This window comes from Papaver somniferum, chromosome 4 (assembly GCF_003573695.1).
Source record: "Papaver somniferum cultivar HN1 chromosome 4, ASM357369v1, whole genome shotgun sequence".
Taxonomy (NCBI): domain Eukaryota; kingdom Viridiplantae; phylum Streptophyta; class Magnoliopsida; order Ranunculales; family Papaveraceae; genus Papaver; species Papaver somniferum.
Genome location: NC_039361.1, coordinates 70,882,351 through 70,901,822, shown reverse-complemented (window position 1 = coordinate 70,901,822; position 19,472 = coordinate 70,882,351). Strand labels below are relative to the sequence as shown.

Below are 19,472 nucleotides of genomic sequence, written 5' to 3'. Positions count from 1 at the left end.
AGGAGGGAAGCCATCAGGTCCTGGAACTTTATCACTAGCCATGTTGAACAGAATAGATTTAACCTCATTGTAGTTTGGAATTCTATTCAGCATAAAGTTGTCATTTGTGGTTATAGTAGTGGGGATAAGGTTGATAATTTCTGGGTTTATGTTGGTGATTTCAGCAGTAGCCATGTTTGAGAAGTGTTTTGTAAAGAAGTTTTTCACTTCTTGGTAATCTATTATCCAATCACCTTTATTATCTTGTATTGTATCAATCTTGTTTCTCCTGGTTCCACTTTTTGTATTATATCAATCTTGTATTTTGATCTCCCAGTTTAATTAGTTGATCTCTACTTTTGGTCTTCCAAATTTTCTCTTTAATGCCCTGCTAGTCCTTGAGATTTTTCCTAGTAACTGCAAGAGAGTGGCTTCTGTCCAGTCTGAAGCAGTTGTTGTGTAACCAATGTAGATGTTGCTTGCATTCTTCTATGTTAGTTTTGATGTTGCCATAAACCTCTTTGTTCCAAACTCTGATTCGAAGTTTGATGTTTTTTAGTCTTCTGACAATAATGAAAGCACTGGATCCAGATAGGTTTTTGCTCCAGTACTCAGCTATTATTTTCTTGCAGTCCTCATGTTCTAACCAAGGAACAAAGAATTTGAAAGGAATACTGCCAATTTTCCAATTTGGTTGGAGTTAAGAAGAATGGGATGGTGGTCTGACCCAATAGCCAACATATCAGAAATGGTAGTGTTTGGATATAGGAGAAGCCAACTTTCAGTTGCTAGTCCTCTATCCAATCTTTTTCAGTGAGAACATGGCCACTTCTTTTGTTTGACAAGTAAATGGACAACCAGTAAAGACAAAATCAACTAAATCAATATCAAGGGTTTTGTTGTTGAATATAGCAGCTCCAGTGACATCAATGGGTTGAGCACTAAATTTTTCAGTATCATGTAGGATGAAATTGAAGTCACCAATAATCAACCAAGGAAGTTGGTTGGTGGTTGCAGTTTAATCCAACATTTTCCAAGATTCAGTTTTACTAGCAGTATCATATGGACTACCATAGTAGCCAGTGAATAGCCAAGGGGGGACAATTGCAAGGCTGACTATAGCATTTAATATGGTTTAAGGAGAAATCAATTATTTCAATAGAGAGATTACTTTTCCATATTAAGGCTAAGCCTCCAGCAGTGCCATTTGTCCCCCTGGATTAACATACCAGTAGTTGTTGACATTGATTTCAAGCATAATTTTCTTTAGATTTTCATGTTTTTGCTTGGTTTCAGATAAAAATATAATATTAGGATTCAGTTTATTGAGCATGTTATTGAGGTATTTCTTAACATCTTTAATGCCTAATCCTTGACAATTTCATGCGAAAGCAGTAAAGAATTGCCAGAAGTATGACACATTAGAATACTTGGAAGTAAGCCTTCTAGTGATACTATCATAAAAATATTGATAAGAAGTTGAAGATCTAAGTTGATGTTAAAATAAACTGAGAAATTTAAATGAAGATAAGTAAGAGAGTGTACCATGCTTTCATAAATGTAGCTTCCCAAGATACCATTAGGCAACAAGAGATTAGAAGTGCCCAGCTGCTGCTTTATGGTTTCATCCATATCCTTGAACCTTTTGAGTTTTTCAATGTCAGTGCAGTTGGAGGTCCTATCATCATCATCATTTGGAGTAGGCTTCTTTCTTTTGGTATCAATCATGGTGATCATTAAGGGGTTAGTACCTTCATCATCAAAGCTATAACCTTTCTTCTTTGCCTTCCAGACCTCTCTTTTTTCAGAGCAATTTCAGCTTCCATTCTTGTCTTAATTTGGGCAAGGGTGGGGAGGGTGTTGAATGGGAAAGCTTTTGGAAGTGGGGAAATGGGAAAAATAGAATCAACAGTAACAATTGGGGTATGAGTGTTGTCAAAGGACTTGATGTTTTTGGTTCTTGCAGCAGCATTATCTAACATTACCCCATTTATACTTTGTGATTTCAAATTCAAAATCAGCGGATCTCTTTCTTTTACTTTGTTAATTTGTTTGATTTGTCAGAGTTTTTTAGATAGAATATATTTGTGTCTCCACACTCAACATTATTTATGGTTCCTCCAGGAATCGAGTTTATGACCTCAAGCCTCAAGGAGGCAACCAAGTTCTTAACTTTTTCTCTGAAGATTTTTAGTCCCACATCGCATACATAGTATTAGACCACGATAAGGCTCATAAATGATGGCGAACTTCCGCTTCAGAATTCTAAAAGCCTATTCCACATCCTTTCTCAGTTCCATTAGTTTACTATTGAAATATGAGTATGAATGACCCATTTCACCGGAAGGTGGCTGATGGTAACATTGAACTAAATTTGACCATTTTGGATAAATTCCATCTGCAAGATAATAACCATGACTGTAGTGATTCCCATTGATAGTGAAATTTACCTGCGGAAAAATTCCATACTTTAAACCTTCAAACAAAGGCGATTTTTGTAAAACATTTATATCGTTATGATATCCCTGGAGACCAAAAAAAGCGTGCCATATCCAACAATCATAAGAAGCAGCATCCTCAAGGATAACCGTTGGTTTTGCATAGTGACCCTTATACTGACCGGCCCAATAGGTAGGGCGTGCGGTCCATACCTAATGCATGCAGTCAAGACTACCCATCATTCACGGAAATCCACTTTCCTGATTTTGCTTTAATATTTCTCTAACATCCGCGTCAACTGGTTTTCGTAAATAGGTTGGACCAAAATGATTAATCATTGTTTCGCAATGCGAAGGTACTCATCATTAGAATCTGGAGGTTTGCCATATCCTAGAATCCTTAAGACCGAAGTAACCTTTTGTTCAGAGCTATGACCTCTAATATTGAGTGCATCATACTGATAATTAAATTGAGGTTCTACTTGACAAATCTCACCAATAATATTTAGCACCAAATGTCGGGGCATGCGGAATCGGCCTTGGAAATTTTAATCAGAGAATACACGGTCGCGAAGAAAATAATCGTGCATGAGCTTCTCGTGCCATTCATCACGACCCCGGTACATATATCTTCTTGTGAACACTTATCTTGGCTCTGGATCTCTAGGTATTTTCCCCGATGAATATAGCTGCATCAAATTATTGGTTAGTTCTTTATCTTCATCTGACTCATTATCAATTTGTTGAAATGCCTGGAAGATATTCGTTGTTGTTCTTCAAATCGATCCATATGAATACGCACTTCTTCGTCATAAGAATCCATTGTGTTGAAAATAAAAATTAAACAGAGGATTAAAGGTACGAAAGAGTAAAATGATAGAGTTAATGATAAAATGAGGTGTGATTAAAATGAATTGAATGGGGTGAAATAGCCGTTACTTCATTATTTAATAAGCGACAATTACAAGACCGACCGGTTTTATGAAGACCGCTAGCGGTGGAGACTCGACCGCTAGCGATCTTCATAAAACTGGTCGGTCTAGTCTCAACCGTTCGGTGGAGATTCGATCGTTTAATTTTTTTTCCCATAGTGGCGCGGACAGTTTGCCAGGCCAGCTGGCATGGAAAATAGGGAGTTTAGCCAACCCCCATAAGAACCGGCCTTATAATAGAACTTGCATTTTTCACTTGGGGACATTGATTTCTTAGAACCCGCCTGTAGTTCAGATGGGATGATAACTTTTTTTATTTTTTTCGAAGCTTGGATAGTAATTGTCTTTGGAAATAAAATGTAACATAAAAAATAAAATAGATGGAGTTCATTGATTATTGAGGGGACACCTCAAGGTAGATGTTTCCAAAATTCTTATGAAGATTCTAAATCATTTTTTTTAATAAGTAGAAAAAATTATTAAAAAATATTACAAAGATAACATACAAGAAAAGAGAGACATTGTGATTCCCAAAAACTTATAAACTATTTAAAACGATAATAAGCTACATCAGACCATTTCACATAATAAATAAAGTATGGTCTACCTATGGAACTATCAAGCTAGTAAACAACCTCGCTTAGCTATAGAATCAACATCAAAATCCACTTCTCTAAAAGTATCCTCATAAACGATTACGTCACAATTAGAACATGCAACTAGCTAGCCACCTTTGTTTCACCCACCACTCCAAAAGAATCAGCTACGAACACAAGATAGATTTACACTTTTTTTATTTAATCTTCTTGTTTTTCTTTATATTATAAGTGTGTATATCTCTCGTGTGATGTATCTGTTTATTTGTTTGACCTTTTGACTCTGTTGACCTTTATATTGTCAGATGGTTTGTTTGTTATTTGGTAATAAAGAGAAATAATCAAAATTATCATAACCAATATAAATCTAAAATCTTTTATTGTGGTATCATCATCTCCGATTTTATTCCGCTGTAAATCTTCATCAATGAATATCTCTGAAAATTTCTAATATATTGACTTCATATATTTTTCTATTAAAATCAATCAATTTCATCTGCTTATCAGAAATTATGGCTTTGAATTACTACGAATCTCGTATTTCTCATGTTCCTTTAAATTAAATCTCAAATATAATTCAAATCAAACTTAAAGGTGACAATTATCTCACCTGGAAGAATCTCATGCTTCCTCTGCTTAATAAATTCTATGTTTCTCGATGGATCATTTCCTCGCCCTTCTAAATTTTATACTTAAAACAATATAAATTGTGGTATTGTCAATCTTTCATTCACTGCTTTGCACGATGATGATAACATGCTTATCCATTAGGTTCAGTCTACTATTTTGGATGAGGTAATTTCATATATATAGTTGGTTATGATTCCTCTCGAGATTTTTGGCTGAAGATTGAATCTAGATTTGCTAGAAGTTCCCCTAAAATACAATGCGTTCTAGACTTCAATCAATTCACCTTGGTTTAAATTTTTTTACTACATTCTTAGAAGAAATCAAGAAAACAGTTGATGATCTTATATCCACTGGATCTGTAATTTCTGACGGCGAGCTTATAATTACTATTCTTGATGGTTTAGGTTCTGATTTTACCGGTTTTAATACTTCCATAAAGATTCGTACTCCATCAGTTACTCTTACAAAATTTCACAATCTTCTTATTTGTGAAGAGGTTATTATCACTGATAGATCTCTATCTCTGCAATTTGAAGCCGATAGTAAAGCATTTGCAGATTATCAGACTCGTTCAAAGCCACGCTCATCTCTTTTGCATCCTGCGCTAACTCTCCTTTTATATTTCGGGGTTGTGGTAGAGGTACTTTTTCTCACTTTTATTCGTATCCTATAGGAAATTACAACCAGTCTAGTGGATTCTGCACTCCTCCGCATTCACGTCCTACATCATCTCTACTACTACCATCATCACCTACTTTTGTTGCTTCATTTACTTCTGTTAGTTTAATTGATTCACCCTGTCAAATTTGTAAGAAAGTTGGTCATTCTGCACTAGCGTGTCGACATCGCCTCAATTTTGTTTACCAGAATGTATACTCCCACCAATCTTACTATTATATGATGGCAAGTTCTAATATTATGGGTGAGAATCCTTGGTTTGTTGATACAGGAGCTATTAATCATGTTACTTATAATCAATCTGAACCTCAATTATCAACTGCTTATGATGGTACAGAAGAAATTTCATGTTGCTAATTGTAACACCCCGCACTTTTCTCATAATGCATCCTCAAAGATGCGTCATTGAACAAGATGAAACCTTATCTTAAACTTGTGGAAGCATTAATGATGTTGCGGAACGATTATGCTGCGAGGATTCCTCGTGGAAGTGATGTATTTTTTCCTCGAGGAAGCGGTACTTGGTGGGTGGAAAAGTGTTCCAAATATTTAAGTTTTTAAAATGTCAATAAGACGCATATAGGGAGGGGTAGTTGATTGAAGGTGCACTAAGGAAGAATGCCCCAATAAGCTCATATCTTATCCGGTAGAGCATATACAGTATACTACGTTTTTTACCCGAGGAACCTCAAGGAAACATCGGTTATGCACGACCTTCTGCGTATCTTGCGAATGACCCTTTTTGGCCATATACAGATTAGGTTATGCTTGGCTTTGGCTCTGCAATACGAGTTGGCTTTAGTTTCTTGTCTCGACGTCAATGAACTTCGGCCGTGCTCGATTCCTTCGAGCCACATATGAAGATACATAGGAAGCCGCAATGAGTTGAAACATTATTGGTCCAAAACTTTGTTGCTCATATCATCTAATTGTGAGGTACTTGCGACATAATAGTGACATATATCATCCGGCTCGCAATGCAATGCAAGCGATGATTGTTGACATACTTAATGAGGTAAGTTGCAGTCCATTTCTTGGATACTCATACTTACAATCAAGTTGTTATACTTAGGCATGCACCAATTGCGAATTGGTTATGGACAGCTATCTGGAAAGGAAGTTAAATCGGTGTGCAAGTTAGGGGAGCTTGCATAATCCACTTGAATCAAAAGGATGATGCAATACATGTACGTCATGAGTCTGACTGGTACACTGATGCAGATGAACAAGTTATAGTATGCGCACTAGATTATTTGGAAGTTGAGGACCCGAATGTCACAATTTAGCTCAAGATATATCCATCTTTATGGAAAATAACCAAAATATCAAGACATGTTGATCTTTTGATCCACATGGTCGCCAGAATTTAGCTAAATTTCATCGTTTAGGGATACAAAAAGCCGTTTTTTGCTATTTTGGAAAGTTTTAGTGAAGTAGGGAAGATGTGAACATGCTTGCAATGGCCTATGTGCATGTCCAGAGCATGCCCTATTCCTGGATAATACTCGGAATCTAGTGATGCATGCAAGAATACGTCGGCATTAGCCTTTATGGTATTAAAACTTTTGCAAAACAAGGATAAGTTGGAACGGTTTGGAATCCACGTTTAAGGCATCATGCTTTCTAAGCATGCTTACAAAGGTAAATGAACTTGCATTTGCGAAGCTATAAGAGAAGCTTTAAGTTACGGTAACTAGCATCAGATTTGCGCATTGTGGAGTTATGACCTGCGCGCCTTGGCGTTTTAGGCGTAATTTTCCTGTTCGTCATACTAATGGTGAAGGTATGAGCATTACACACACTGGTTCATATATTAAAATTCCCAATCATCATTATTTAGGTTGAAAAATGTCCTTATAGTGCCACAATCTTCTGCCAATTTGTTGTATGCATATAGATTTTGTTCCAATAATAATTGTGCCCTTGGATTTAATTCAATTGTTTTTTTGTTAAGGATCTCTCATCTGGGAGGATAACTTTGCAATTCCCTCATCTTAATAGACTCTACCTACTATATTTCTTCATTTGTCTTATAAAGCATCATTTACCATCTAAAAAAAATGGGGGTCTACCAACCACACCCAATATTTCGCTTAGCAATCTATATGGACTAACTCCAATATACTTTCAAGAGAATCAACTAGACAGTCAGACTCAATCTTAAGAAAAGTATATTCAAGAGTTATATCTATATTTCTCAATTCAATCTGCAATCAAACAAATAGGAATTTGCGAGCCCGATTGAATATAAGAAATAACTTGGACGGTATCAAAAACCAATATCCAAGTGTCGTTCAATATAATCAACAACCAAAGGTTGGATTCACAACTGATTGAACTTACGCACAACCTGTGATATTTCAATTATATAGAAAATATAATGCGCAAAAGAAATAACACAGATACCAGAAATTTTATTAACGAGGAAACCACAAATGCAGAAAAACCCCGGGACCTAGTCTAGATTTGAACACCACATTGTATTAAGCCGCTACAGACACTAGCATACTCCAAGTTAACTTCAGACTGGAATGTAGTTGAGCCCTAACCAATATCACATTTATCAAGGTATAGTCGCGGTCCTTACGCCTCTAAAACCACTCCGGTTTCTGGGCACTTGATTCCCTTAGCTGATCTCACCTACAACTAAGAGTTTCCACGACACAAAGTCGAAGACTTGATAAACCAATCTGTCTCACACAGAAAAGTCTATTGAATAAATAAATATGTCTCCCACATATATACCTATGAGTTTTGTTCCGTATTTTGATAAATCAAGGTGAACAGGAACCAATTGATATACCAGACTTATATTCCTGAGCCTAGAAATATCAATCACCTCATAATAATCTTAATCGTATGGTAGCGAAACAAGATATTGTGAAATCACAAACGATGAGACGAAGATGTTTGTGACTACTTTTTATCTTGCCTATCGGAGATTAAATCTCGAGCAAATCTTATAGAAGATAGTACTCAATACGATAGAAAACATCAAGATCAGAACACGCAACTACATAGAAAATAGTTGGGTTTGGCTTCACAATCTTAATGAAGTCTTTAAGCCGTTAACCTACTAGGTTTTGGAAAAACTTAAGGTTAAAGGAGAATCGACTCTAGTCGCAAATAGTATCACACAGGAGGTGTGGGGATTAGGTTTCCCAGTTGCTAGAGTTTTCCCTTATATAGTCTTGAAATCAGGGATTGCAATCAATATTACCTTGGTAACAAAGCATTCAATATTCACCGTCAGATGAAAACATGATTAGACTCAACCTAATATCTTTCAACTGTTAGATCGAATTTAGCTTGTTACACACAAATGAAAAGTGACTTCATTTATATGTGAGTAACCGTACCTAAACGTGTACACTTTTGTTGGCTCAACAATAGTTAACCGAAGTTAGCCATATGAACACTTTCATATCAACCATATTCATCTTAACCATAACTAGTTCAAATGACTCAAATGAAACTAGTTCTAGAGTTGTTCAATTGTTTAAATTCTCATATAAGTATACAAGACACAATTGAAGAAAAATCGGTTTTGATTCACTCGAATCGATTCATGAACATTATAGCCACGGTTTGCAAAAGATTGCATTCCTTATTATATAAATGTATTAGTTCATGAACAAACCGATTTTAGAACATAACCTACTCAAGTATACAAACGGGTACACATACCTAAGTGGTCGGACGAAGTTTGGGTTTGCCAGTATTCCAACGGGTACGCAAAACTCACTTAAATCCAGGAACTTGAAACTCACGCTAGTACGCATATCGGTATGCATACCAAGTTCCCGGACTTTCGTAACCAACCAGTACGCATACATGTATGCATAGTATGGTTCCCGGACTTGGAATAACTTGCAACATTTAGCATACAAGTGCGCATATTGTGTTATATCCAATCATGGTTATTTGATCTAAACTCTCATTTAAATCATTGAAACATTCTTAGAAGACGACAATAGCTGTCTCACACAAACTATTATCTTCAAAGCAATTTTCAAGTGATCGAATGACCAATACGAAACATTCTGAGTCCACATCAAATGACTGTCTCACACAAATCATGTAAGATGTTACAAGGAAATTTTCACATGATCATCTTTTGACTTTCGTCAATAATATAAGATGAACTTGGTTAAAGCGAAAGCTTACCAACACATATTTCGAGAAATATGTAAGCGAGTTAAACTCAGCTCGAAAATATCAAATGTGTATAATCGAAGTCTATATAGTTGTACGACTTTGGTATCAAATAGGAGATATAGTAGATAGAATTTTGAGTGATACATGAGTTTAAGTCTCCACATACCTTTTGTTGATGAAGTTCCACAAGCTCCCATTAATAGTTCTTCGTCTTCAATCGATGAACACCGTGAAGTCTAAAGCTCAACTACACTTTCTATCATAATCCGAGACTTAGTTATAAGTAGACTAGAAATCAAGACTTATAGTTTTGGAAACTAAACTTGATAACAAGCTTGAGATAGCAACGCTTGCGAGTTCGACTGAGCAGTGCTATAACACCATCAATAAAGCTACATCAACCTCTCATGCACTTTCAGCTATCACCTCTCATATACCTGCTGAAGTTTGGCACAAGCGAATTGGGTATCCTTATTTTAGATCTTTTCAGTTTATTTGTAAGTATTTGTCCTTGAATCATGTATTCAAAACTCCTTTATTTTTCATGAGTGTCAATTAGGCATTCCCTTTTCAATTTCTAGTCATTGTAGTTTTGCACCGCTTGAATTACTTCATGTTGATATTTGGGGTCCAAGTCATGTAACTTTTGTACCTGGTTTTCGACATTATGCAAACATTTTTGATGATTATTCCAAGTTTTTCTTGGATATTTCCTTTTTATGAGAAGCCAGATTTCAAGAAGTTATTTCTTATTTTCAAAGCACAAATTGAGAATAGCCTAGATTTTGGTTGTTAGAACTAATAGAGGTGGAGATCGAATTTTAAAATAGGGAACTAGAATCTTTCTTGGTTATTAATGCCATTATGTATAAGATTCTCTATCCTCACACACCAGAACAAAATGGTGTTGTTGAGTTTAAACAGAAACACCTAGTTGACATTGGTAAGACCTATTTACTGTAATCTGGCCAATCTGACAAATTTGGGTGGATGCCTTTCATACTGCAAATTATACAATCAACAGGTTTCCCATAAAGTATATTGGTTTCAAGTCACCTTTGAACTTTATATCACAAGAATCCTGATTATCATTTTCTAATATTTTTTGGTTATGTTTGTTATCCATGGTTAAGACTATACAATTCTAACAAACTTGAACCTAGGAGTTTTTATTGCATATTTATCGGTTACAACACTCAACACAAGGGTTGCAGATGCCTCCATCCTTCTACTGGAAGAGCCTATATTTCCAAGCTTGTCATATTCAGTAAACATTGTTATCCTTTAAGATCACCTAGCTACTTTGGTTACTACACCGATTGAACCAGTTATTACTTCAGTTGATGATTATTTATTTTTTGAGCATCCATCTAACCCTTTTAATTCAGCTACTGTTGTTTCTCTTGATTTTATTTCATCTGTTGTTTCCACTGATACTTTTTTAGTTCAACCTGCTCATATTGCTTCTTCTACTTTATCTGTTGATTGTGATACTGCTTCACATGTTGTAGAATCTGTTATTAATGCTTACTGGAAGTAAGAATGGAGTTTTAAACCTAAGGTGTACTCCGGAAAACATGCTCTTATATCTACACTTACTTATATTATTCCTCCCTCAATATCTACTAGTTTTACACAAGCAAATAAGATTCCATATTAGAGACATTCTATGGTAGATGAATACAATGCATTAAAGGAAGATGGAATTTTTTCATTATCAGAATCTTGTAGGGTGCAAGTTGGTTTTCAAAGTGAAGCATAACCTTGGTGGTTTTATAGCTAGATACAAATCCAAGCTAGTAGCTAAAGGATTTCATCTACAAGTTGGTTAAGATTATGAGGAAACCTTCAAACCTATAGATAAACCCACCACTGTTAGAATGATTTTGTCTTTAGTTGTGTACTTTAAAATGGCATGTCTCACAACTTGATGTGAGTAATGCCTTTCTCCATATTGATTTATCTGAAAAGGTGTACGTGACTCAGCATGTTGATCCCAATTTCTCAACCATATGTATGCAAACTTCACAAGTCAATCTATGGATTAAAACAAGCTCCCGGAGCTTGGTATGAAAATCTTATGACAATCTTACTTTTTTATGGTTCCAAATTATCAGTATCTGAAACATCTTTATTTTTTCAAAAATAGGGCTCATGGATCACAATACTTCTTGTTTATGTAGATGACATACTCATTACCGGCAACTCAAAGTCTTATTGTTCTGATTTGATTACTCATCTAGGGACTCATTTTCCATCGAAGGACTTTGATGCTTTGCACTACTTTCAAGACTTGGAGATTGAGAGAAATTTGTGTGGTCTTTTTATGTATTAAACAAAATATGCCCTAAACTTATTAGAGAAACTAGTATGACTGATGCTAAAGTTTTTCCTTCTCCAGTTCCAGTTCACTCTATGTTGTTTGCGGGTGATAGTATCCCACTAAGCTTTATAATATCTCAGTGGACCCACCTGAAATCAGTTATGCAGTGAATCAGGTATGTCAATTCGTGCAAAATCCAACTAACATTTACTTTGTTGCTGCTAAAAGAATACTAAGGTATATCAAAGGGATTTTAGATTATGGAAATTTGTTCAACAAAGGTCTTTTACTAGTTCATGGGTTTGGTGATACCAACAGGGCCGGTGAACTTGATACTAGAACCCTATCTCTTAGTTAAGTAAGAGGCGGAACTCAGTTGCTTGAAGCTCCACAGAGGCAGGGTATCACAGTTTGGCTCAAACTGCTGCAAAGATTTTTTGGGTGTGTCGGTTACTACAAGATCTTAATCTTTTCCTACCCACAACTCCAGTGGTTCAATGTGATAACACTAATGTCATTTCTTTATCTTTCAATCCAGTTTCCCATAATCGGATGAAACACATTATAGTGGACTTTTATTTCTTCGCAAGGCACCTACATCTCCATTTTGGACCAAGTTGCAGATGTGTTCACTAAAGGGTTAGCTGGTCCAAGATTTGGTCTTCTGAGAAACAAGTTGAAGGTTTTGCATGCATCCCGCTTTACCTTGAGGGGGCTAATAGCGCACGATGAATTTACTCTTCATTTTTTTCATTTGCTTTTTTCTTTACAAGACGAATTTACTCTTCATTTTTTTTTCTTTACAATAAAAGTGTGTATTAGTTTCTGTTGAGATTATTAGTCCCACATTATCTGGACAATCTAAGATCCTGCGGTTTTATAATCCTTTGGGCCTCTCCACTCATTGCCAATTGGTTTTGAGTTGGATGCCCGCAGACTTTAACATGGTATCAGAGCAGCCTATTTGTGTCGAGTCATTTGACCGCACCTTTACTCCACGTCACCCGATTTAATTGTGCACGTGTTAGACCCAACGAGCCTACACGTGAGGAGGCATGTTGAGATTATTAGTCCCACATTATCTGGGCAATCTAAGATCCTGCGGTTTATAATCCTTTGGACCTCTCCACCCGATTTAATTGTCTGTTAGAATATGGGCATCCAACTCAAAACCAATTGGCAATGAGTGGAAAGGCCCTAAAGGTTCGGTGAGACCGATTTTTAATCACAATGAGGTATGACGCAAATGTTGTTTCAAATCACAATTTTGATCACAAGTCACCTCTGACGCAAATGTCTCGGTGACACTCGATTCTGCTTTGTTTCCAAGCGGTAAGAGTGTAGACTGCTATTGAAAGAAATCTATATCCCGAACAAACCCATTAGAATTTGGGTTTTATCTAGTAGAACTCAAATGCTTGAAAGTGTAGTAACGAGAATTTGGGTTTCGAAAGTGTAGTACATTGCTTGAAACGAGAATTAACGAACGATGATGTGAGAATACATGTCTAACTAATGTAAGAATAGCAAACACAAAATGTACAAGCAGCAAATACGATGAGCTAGATTTGTGTTGCATCCTCTCCATAAGGCGCCGAAATAATGAAAACGGATTTCTTTTTCAGCTGCAAATAATCAGTCTTTCTTCATACATTTCTATTTGCAACTTACAAGATGACACAAACACATCTGTTCTGCAGTTGATTTGATGATCTCTTTTCTGTTTATAAAATAAATGTCAGAAAGATCCAAATACGAAACCAGCGGGAATAAATTGACCATCGACTGTTCAAGAACTAAGATTGAATTGCTCTGGATTAAAAGTTTACCTCCTTGAGTGGGTGGGGGGTGGACAACTACATGCATGGTTGTAACTTCTCCTGTTAGACCGCATATTGGGCTCTTGCACTCTTCTAATGTTTTACTGTTCTCCAATATCTTACCAGCACCTATTAACTTCACATCTTTCACTGTTCTCGGACCGTTCTCCTTTCCTGGTGTAACAACAAGAATTAGTCATGTAAATGATCTGGATGAGTGAACCATTGAAGTAGAGAGTAGCTTAAAAATGGCTGCATCTAGAAAATCAAAATGTAAGAAAAAATATCAAGTGACAACCAACCTTTAGGCCATTGTGCAAGGATGCTTTCCTTCAAAGTGCAAATACCAGTAGCAGATGAGTAAGTTTTAGGACCAATGTCTGACCCGTCGTTTAACCGAAACCTGATCTCTAACTGATCCTGTACTTCTGACATTAGTCTTCTATAAGAATTTACCCAAGATCTCAAATTGGGTCCTCACTAACCAAGATCAAAAGAGAAACCCTGTTACCTTGATCGAGTTTATATGAGAACACGCAGAACTTGGCTGTCCTGCAAAAAATGAGAAAGTCTGGAGTTGAGCTTCCAAAGATAAAGCCTGACAAATCCATAAAAATAGCTCAATAAAAGAAAAGAAAACAGTTAAGTTGTCTATAAATTATTATGAAACTTGAAGCTTTGCCAAACTCTCCATGGGTAGTAGGGAAGATCAAATATTTATAAACAAGTAACAGATATTACACTCAACCCTTCACTAGTATTGTCTAAGAACATGTAAAAACCCTGAAATTCATGAAGTTAGTACTAAGAAAAACTAATGGAAACACTAGAAAAGGTATTAAAGAAAGGAATTCATACTTACTTGTAATAATGACATAGGGATCTTCTTCTGGTTCAAGAATCTAAGCAATGTGCATCATTGTGGAAGTCAGGAGAAATGATCCTCTAAAACAATGAGATGTCATGGTTAAAGTCGCAAACAACGCCGTTCTTGTCATCTCCTCCAATGCCAAGAAACATAACAAAGAAAAATCCATCGGTTTATGCTTGTTTTCTATAATAAAAAAACCATTCCTCCAATAAATTTTATCACTAAACTCCACGGGAACATGACAAAACCTTCGGCTGTTAGGCATACGATAAGAATAGTTTATGAACAAAAATAACAAAAAATGTACAGTCAGGGACTCGCAGGTCATAACATTCACAAGACGAAAAGAATTTTGCCACTCTTCGGTTGAGGAACACATGATCAACGTGGTAAAGGAGACATCCTACCAGAGCTGGCAGGCTTAGTTTTTACAATATACACAAGTTTTCTGCATATTTGTGGAAAATGTCTAAAATGAATTCACGAGGGGATATATATAGTATACAAAACTGAGGAAATCTACCTCACAAAAATTCTGCCCTTAGATCCTCTACATGGCTAAGAAAGTACAAGAAAGAACAAAAAACGAGAAAGAAATTGGGTGCTCTCAAAAAATAGGGGCCGATCAACGCAATGGTTGCTGGTGACCATGGGTTGGCTCTGATTGCTATGTTACAAAAATCGAAAGAATTCTTCTCTGACTGGTGTTGCCAACATGGGAAATACCATATTCCCTTCTCCATTTAATCTTGCAAAAAATTGAGCCGCAAAATTTAATGGTAACCCATTCATGTATATAATTCTCTGTCAACAAGTCGATATGTTCTTGTTCTCCAGTTGATCCGCCACTACTCCAAGATGTGACAGTTCCTTACAAAATCGTTGCTGTAGTTAACATACCTAGTCCAAAAAGGCCGAAGATGCTCGAATCCAATTTCTATCCATGGTTTACATTGGCCATTGTAGTGAATAACAGCAGCTTTCTTTACAGATTCAATGTTGGTTTTACTCTGGTAGCCTAAGCCTAACATGTGCCAAGTTGGATCAATTGGCTGAACCTGATCTCTGAAGGCGATTAGAGCTGGCGGTAGTGTCCCAAGCTTCCACAGTCTTAAGTTTGACCTCAGATTCTGCACCATATAAGAAAGAAAAAAAGGTGGGCATATGATATATCAAGAGATGAAAAATATCAAGTAAAGTCTAGACAAGACTAATCAGATGCTGAGTGGGATAAGTTTGTCAAGATTTAATTATCAGATTTGGCACCAATGTTTGGTTTAAGCAAACAGTGTTCTACAAGTATGTGGTTTTGACCAGCTTGTTTTCTGAATATAGTTCTCAATCTTGACAAAGTGGAATGCACCAACTCAGCTTACGGACTTTTAATTTGCCATTTAAGACTATCAATCCGATTTCCAACCATCACCACAACCAAAACAAAGCAAAACAGAGAGCAGAAATCACAACTTTTAGGTGTGGTAAGTTATTTGAGACCTTACCTCTTTCAACCATGAATGATATGTCTCCCTAATATTCGTCTTTCTCCATGCTTGAAGGTCAAAGACATTCATCCCATATGCCCAAGCACAGTCGTCCGGGTTTAGATTCTCTGCTATCAGAGGATGAGAAAAGTTGAAGTAGTTCTTAAACCGCTTCGACATCACCCACTCATCATCCCCCTCGCAGGTTTGTACAGCCCCGTTAACTTTGCCACCAAGATCAATATTCCATAGAGGTGACAGATCACGCTGAACTACAACATCATCATCTAGAAAAACCACCTTGTCGAGGTGCGGGAAGAGCTGCACCAGACATTAAAGTGATCAGTCATTCAGTGCAACTCTGCAAAAGGGACTGTTGTAGCACATTACAGACATTTAAGCCTGTTTAGCTGAAAAATTGAAAACCCCATATACAAGCATTTGACAAGAACTTTAGTTTTCTCCTCTAACCTCTATATTTACTAGGATCCCTAGGTTTCCAGCTTAACGGCATTTTTATATGTCCCATAATGTATACAAGAGTAGAAAACACGATCCAATGGTTTACCTCTGGAAGATATATGCGGAGATGGTTGAGTAATGAAATGTACTTAGGACTTCTTGCCTGCAACTTCGAAGCAAAGTTCCGCGGCGTCGTCTCACTGAGATTAGCTCCAACAACATGATTTCCATGGTAATAATTTCTGATGCCATGTTGATTCTCCACAGCTTCAAGAACAGGTACATTTTCTCTTGTTAACCAATCAAATTGGTGAACACCTTTCACTTCGACAATGGCAGGAGAGAGGGGGTTCAATGCAAACCATGAATGCATCCCAGCATATGTTTTCTTGTCAGTGATGACATGAAAGATTATTTTGTCTGGCCTGAGAAACGACTGAACCATGGAAGTAACCACAACAGAAGCTGCCAAGATATTATCGGTAGATAGAACAAAGTGGTAGAAGGAGTTGTCATAGAGCAAAGGAAGCAACTCTGGAGATGGCAGCTGCTTGCGGGCGTGGGCATTTGAGGAGTATTCATCGGTCAAGCGCAAAGAGAGACAGTGTAGGCCTTTTGGAATAGCACTCGCTGCAAAATGCTTATTCATTAGCTCCGCAAATTTGGATGCCCTGACCTCAATATCCGATTTCTCCATCTGCATCAGTACAAGCAGAAAGCAGTTATGAGTTTACAATGGGCATTTCCAGAAGGACCTCTACATACAAATCGGATACCCTCAAATGTTACAGAACTTAAAAGGCTATTATAAGGATCTTAGAAACATACCATTGCCCTTAATTTGGTAGCAAACGTCTTGGCATCGTATTGGCTGTTCTTCATTTCAGAAACAAGAGCACTAAATGACTTTGGCAACTTGAGGTCATCTGGGATTTTATCTAAATTAACTTGGTTGAGAATCTTGTATAGATCTTTAACCAGCTTCTGAGAACAATAACAACAATATGAGTTCAGGTAACAGAATTAACAGTTCTAACATTAACATTCACATCTCCTACTCCAGCTAATAATGAACTAACAGTCGAACCAGTTAAACAATGTGTACAAAACTTTACCACTGAATCGTCTGCCCTACCAAGAAGCCTAGGACCCAATCGCCTTCCCAAACAATCTGAGCATAACAAAACATCGAATGAAATCATGTATTAGTTTCATCAGCTAAATAATCACATAGTATTTCTTTGCAAAGCAACACAAGGAAGAAACTCAAAATCACCACAGCATAGGCAAGATAGGCAAGATAACAATGGAAAACATGCGACGCCATCTGGTTATAATTTTAACATTCAAAAATTCACATAAGCCATACTGGTTTTGGGTTGCTCTCCAATTTGATTGATACCGTAACGCATAGGAAGTACCATACAAGATTCAAAACAAATACACCATTTCTCAAACCTGGCATCTTGTTTAATAGATAAGTGTTTCATTTTATCTGCTTCATGTATTAGGGGCATCAACTTCCTCACATACATTGATCCCATGCCTAATCTCACAATGCAAAATAAACAAAAAACTGGCAACTCCAATTCACATTATGCTTGTACTTACAAAAAGAAACTACACCAATCAATTCACCAAAAGAATGCTGTTTCAAGCCCCGCATTGTCAAACACAATCAGTTCAGATTTAGATTCATAAATGGAAACTAACAAAAGCCTCAGCAGCAGATCCATTAATTATATAATCAAGAATATCAACAAACCCATAAAAGCCTAAGCTTGGAATTCAAATATCAATCCCCTTGAAAAAGCTCAAACAAGTAATGCACACGAAATGACAAGAGAGAAAAGGCAAGGTAGGAAATGATCTTACTGAGGGAGGAGCAGTTATTGACGCCTTCAAGGGTGACGACAGCAGTGAGAATGAAAAGGAAAGGTAATAAAAAAGCTAAAATGAGTACAGTATGAAATAGAGTTCTATAAGAAACGTGACGAGCTGCTACTTTGATCTTCATCAAGTCCAAAATACCTCCATTATTGTTATTACTATGATTGTTTGTCGAGATTGTTATAGTTTTCATGCTAGGAGATAAATGAACCTGCATCCTCGTCTTCTTCTTCTTCTATTCAATGAAACTAAATCAACCCTAATCCTATTACTACTATTCTTATTACATTCCTCGGGAATACCTACAAGGATCACCATCAGATCCAGGAAGAAGATGATTAGAATGACGAGGAGGAGGAGGAGGAGAAGAGGAAGAACAAATCGATTTTGTTCGATTAGATCTCTTTTTCTTCCAATTTAAATCTCTGGGTTTTCTCAGATACGGCATTTGGTATTACAAATGAACAATCTTTGTCGATTTCAGTGTTTGTAATGATGATTTCTTCTTCATTCTTCTTCTTCTTCTTTCTCTCTTACAGAGAGCAAAAAACTCCATTAAAACCCAAAATATCAATCTTTTTTAGAGATTTCTTCTGGAAAATGCCCAAATGTGATTAGTAATTTTGATCAAAACTTGAATCTTTGTGATTAATTTTGATGAAATTGATGAGAGAGAGAGAGAGAGTGTGTGTGTGTTTAGTCAAAGAATACCAGAGAAACCGTGTTGTTTTTGGTTTCTAAAGAGAGAGAAAATTAAGGAAGGAAATAAGAGACTAATTAGAGCCTCTGAGTGATTTAGTGATTAGTAATTAGGGCAAAAAATGAGGTAAACATGTGGGATTAAATTTACTATGAACCCTAACTATAAGGGAGAACCATTGGATCAAAAAATGACTAGAATTCTGTAGATGTGATTTTATTTGGGAAAAGTGTTAAATTTAGGGTTTTCTACTTTTCTCTCAAAGTCTCAAGTAATTTAATAAAGTGAAAATTTAGGTAATTTAGTTACAAGACTGGTTTATGTCAGAAGTTTAGTGTACTTTTGTCTTTTGTCGGTCATTTATATTGTTTGACATTAATGTACTATTCAAGGCTCTACGAGAATTGAATTTCATGCACATTTATTTAGAACAAGACCCATAGAGACTGTAATGACTTGTTGCCGTTGTGAGTGCTTTGCTTCTCAAGAAGCCAAAGTCAAATGAAAAAATATT

The 19,472-nt window shown here is 36.4% G+C and overlaps 2 protein-coding genes across 2 annotated transcripts; both read right to left on the bottom strand.

Moving 5' to 3' along the window:
* Positions 1 to 13,159: 13,159 nt before the first annotated feature.
* LOC113275849 (membrane-anchored ubiquitin-fold protein 2-like) lies at positions 13,160 to 14,664 on the bottom strand. Its single transcript, XM_026525411.1, has 4 exons — positions 14,417 to 14,664; positions 13,857 to 14,106; positions 13,564 to 13,728; positions 13,160 to 13,454 (listed from the first exon to the last, which is right to left on the bottom strand). The coding sequence occupies exons 2-4, from the start codon at positions 13,987 to 13,989 to the stop codon at positions 13,402 to 13,404; spliced, it is 351 nt and encodes a 116-aa protein (XP_026381196.1). The 5' UTR covers positions 13,990 to 14,106; positions 14,417 to 14,664; the 3' UTR covers positions 13,160 to 13,401.
* Positions 14,665 to 14,786: 122 nt separating this feature from the next.
* Positions 14,787 to 19,017, bottom strand: LOC113275847 (probable galacturonosyltransferase 14). The gene is made up of 6 exons (XM_026525410.1): positions 18,244 to 19,017; positions 17,484 to 17,539; positions 17,197 to 17,352; positions 16,475 to 17,065; positions 15,925 to 16,227; positions 14,787 to 15,555 (listed from the first exon to the last, which is right to left on the bottom strand). Exons 1-6 carry the CDS (start codon positions 18,473 to 18,475, stop codon positions 15,274 to 15,276), a joined length of 1,620 nt encoding a protein of 539 aa, XP_026381195.1. The 5' UTR covers positions 18,476 to 19,017; the 3' UTR covers positions 14,787 to 15,273.
* Positions 19,018 to 19,472: the final 455 nt, after the last annotated feature.

Bases quoted from the DNA above. Each gene is read 5' to 3' on its own strand.
- LOC113275849 (XM_026525411.1), bottom strand. From the start codon at position 13,989: ATGTCAGAAGTACAGGATCAGTTAGAGATCAGGTTTCGGTTAAACGAC. The intron at 13,729-13,856 runs GTTGGTTGTCAC...TTGTTACACCAG, and splicing joins CCTTGCACAATGGCCTAAAG to GAAAGGAGAACGGTCCGAGA. The intron at 13,455-13,563 runs GTAAACTTTTAA...TTTTATAAACAG, and splicing joins CCCCCCACCCACTCAAGGAG to AAAAGAGATCATCAAATCAA.
- LOC113275847 (XM_026525410.1), bottom strand. From the start codon at position 18,475: ATGCAGGTTCATTTATCTCCTAGCATGAAAACTATAACAATCTCGACA. The intron at 16,228-16,474 runs GTAAACCATTGG...TGTCTGGTGCAG, and splicing joins TCCGCATATATCTTCCAGAG to CTCTTCCCGCACCTCGACAA. The intron at 15,556-15,924 runs GTAAGGTCTCAA...TATATGGTGCAG, and splicing joins ATCATTCATGGTTGAAAGAG to AATCTGAGGTCAAACTTAAG.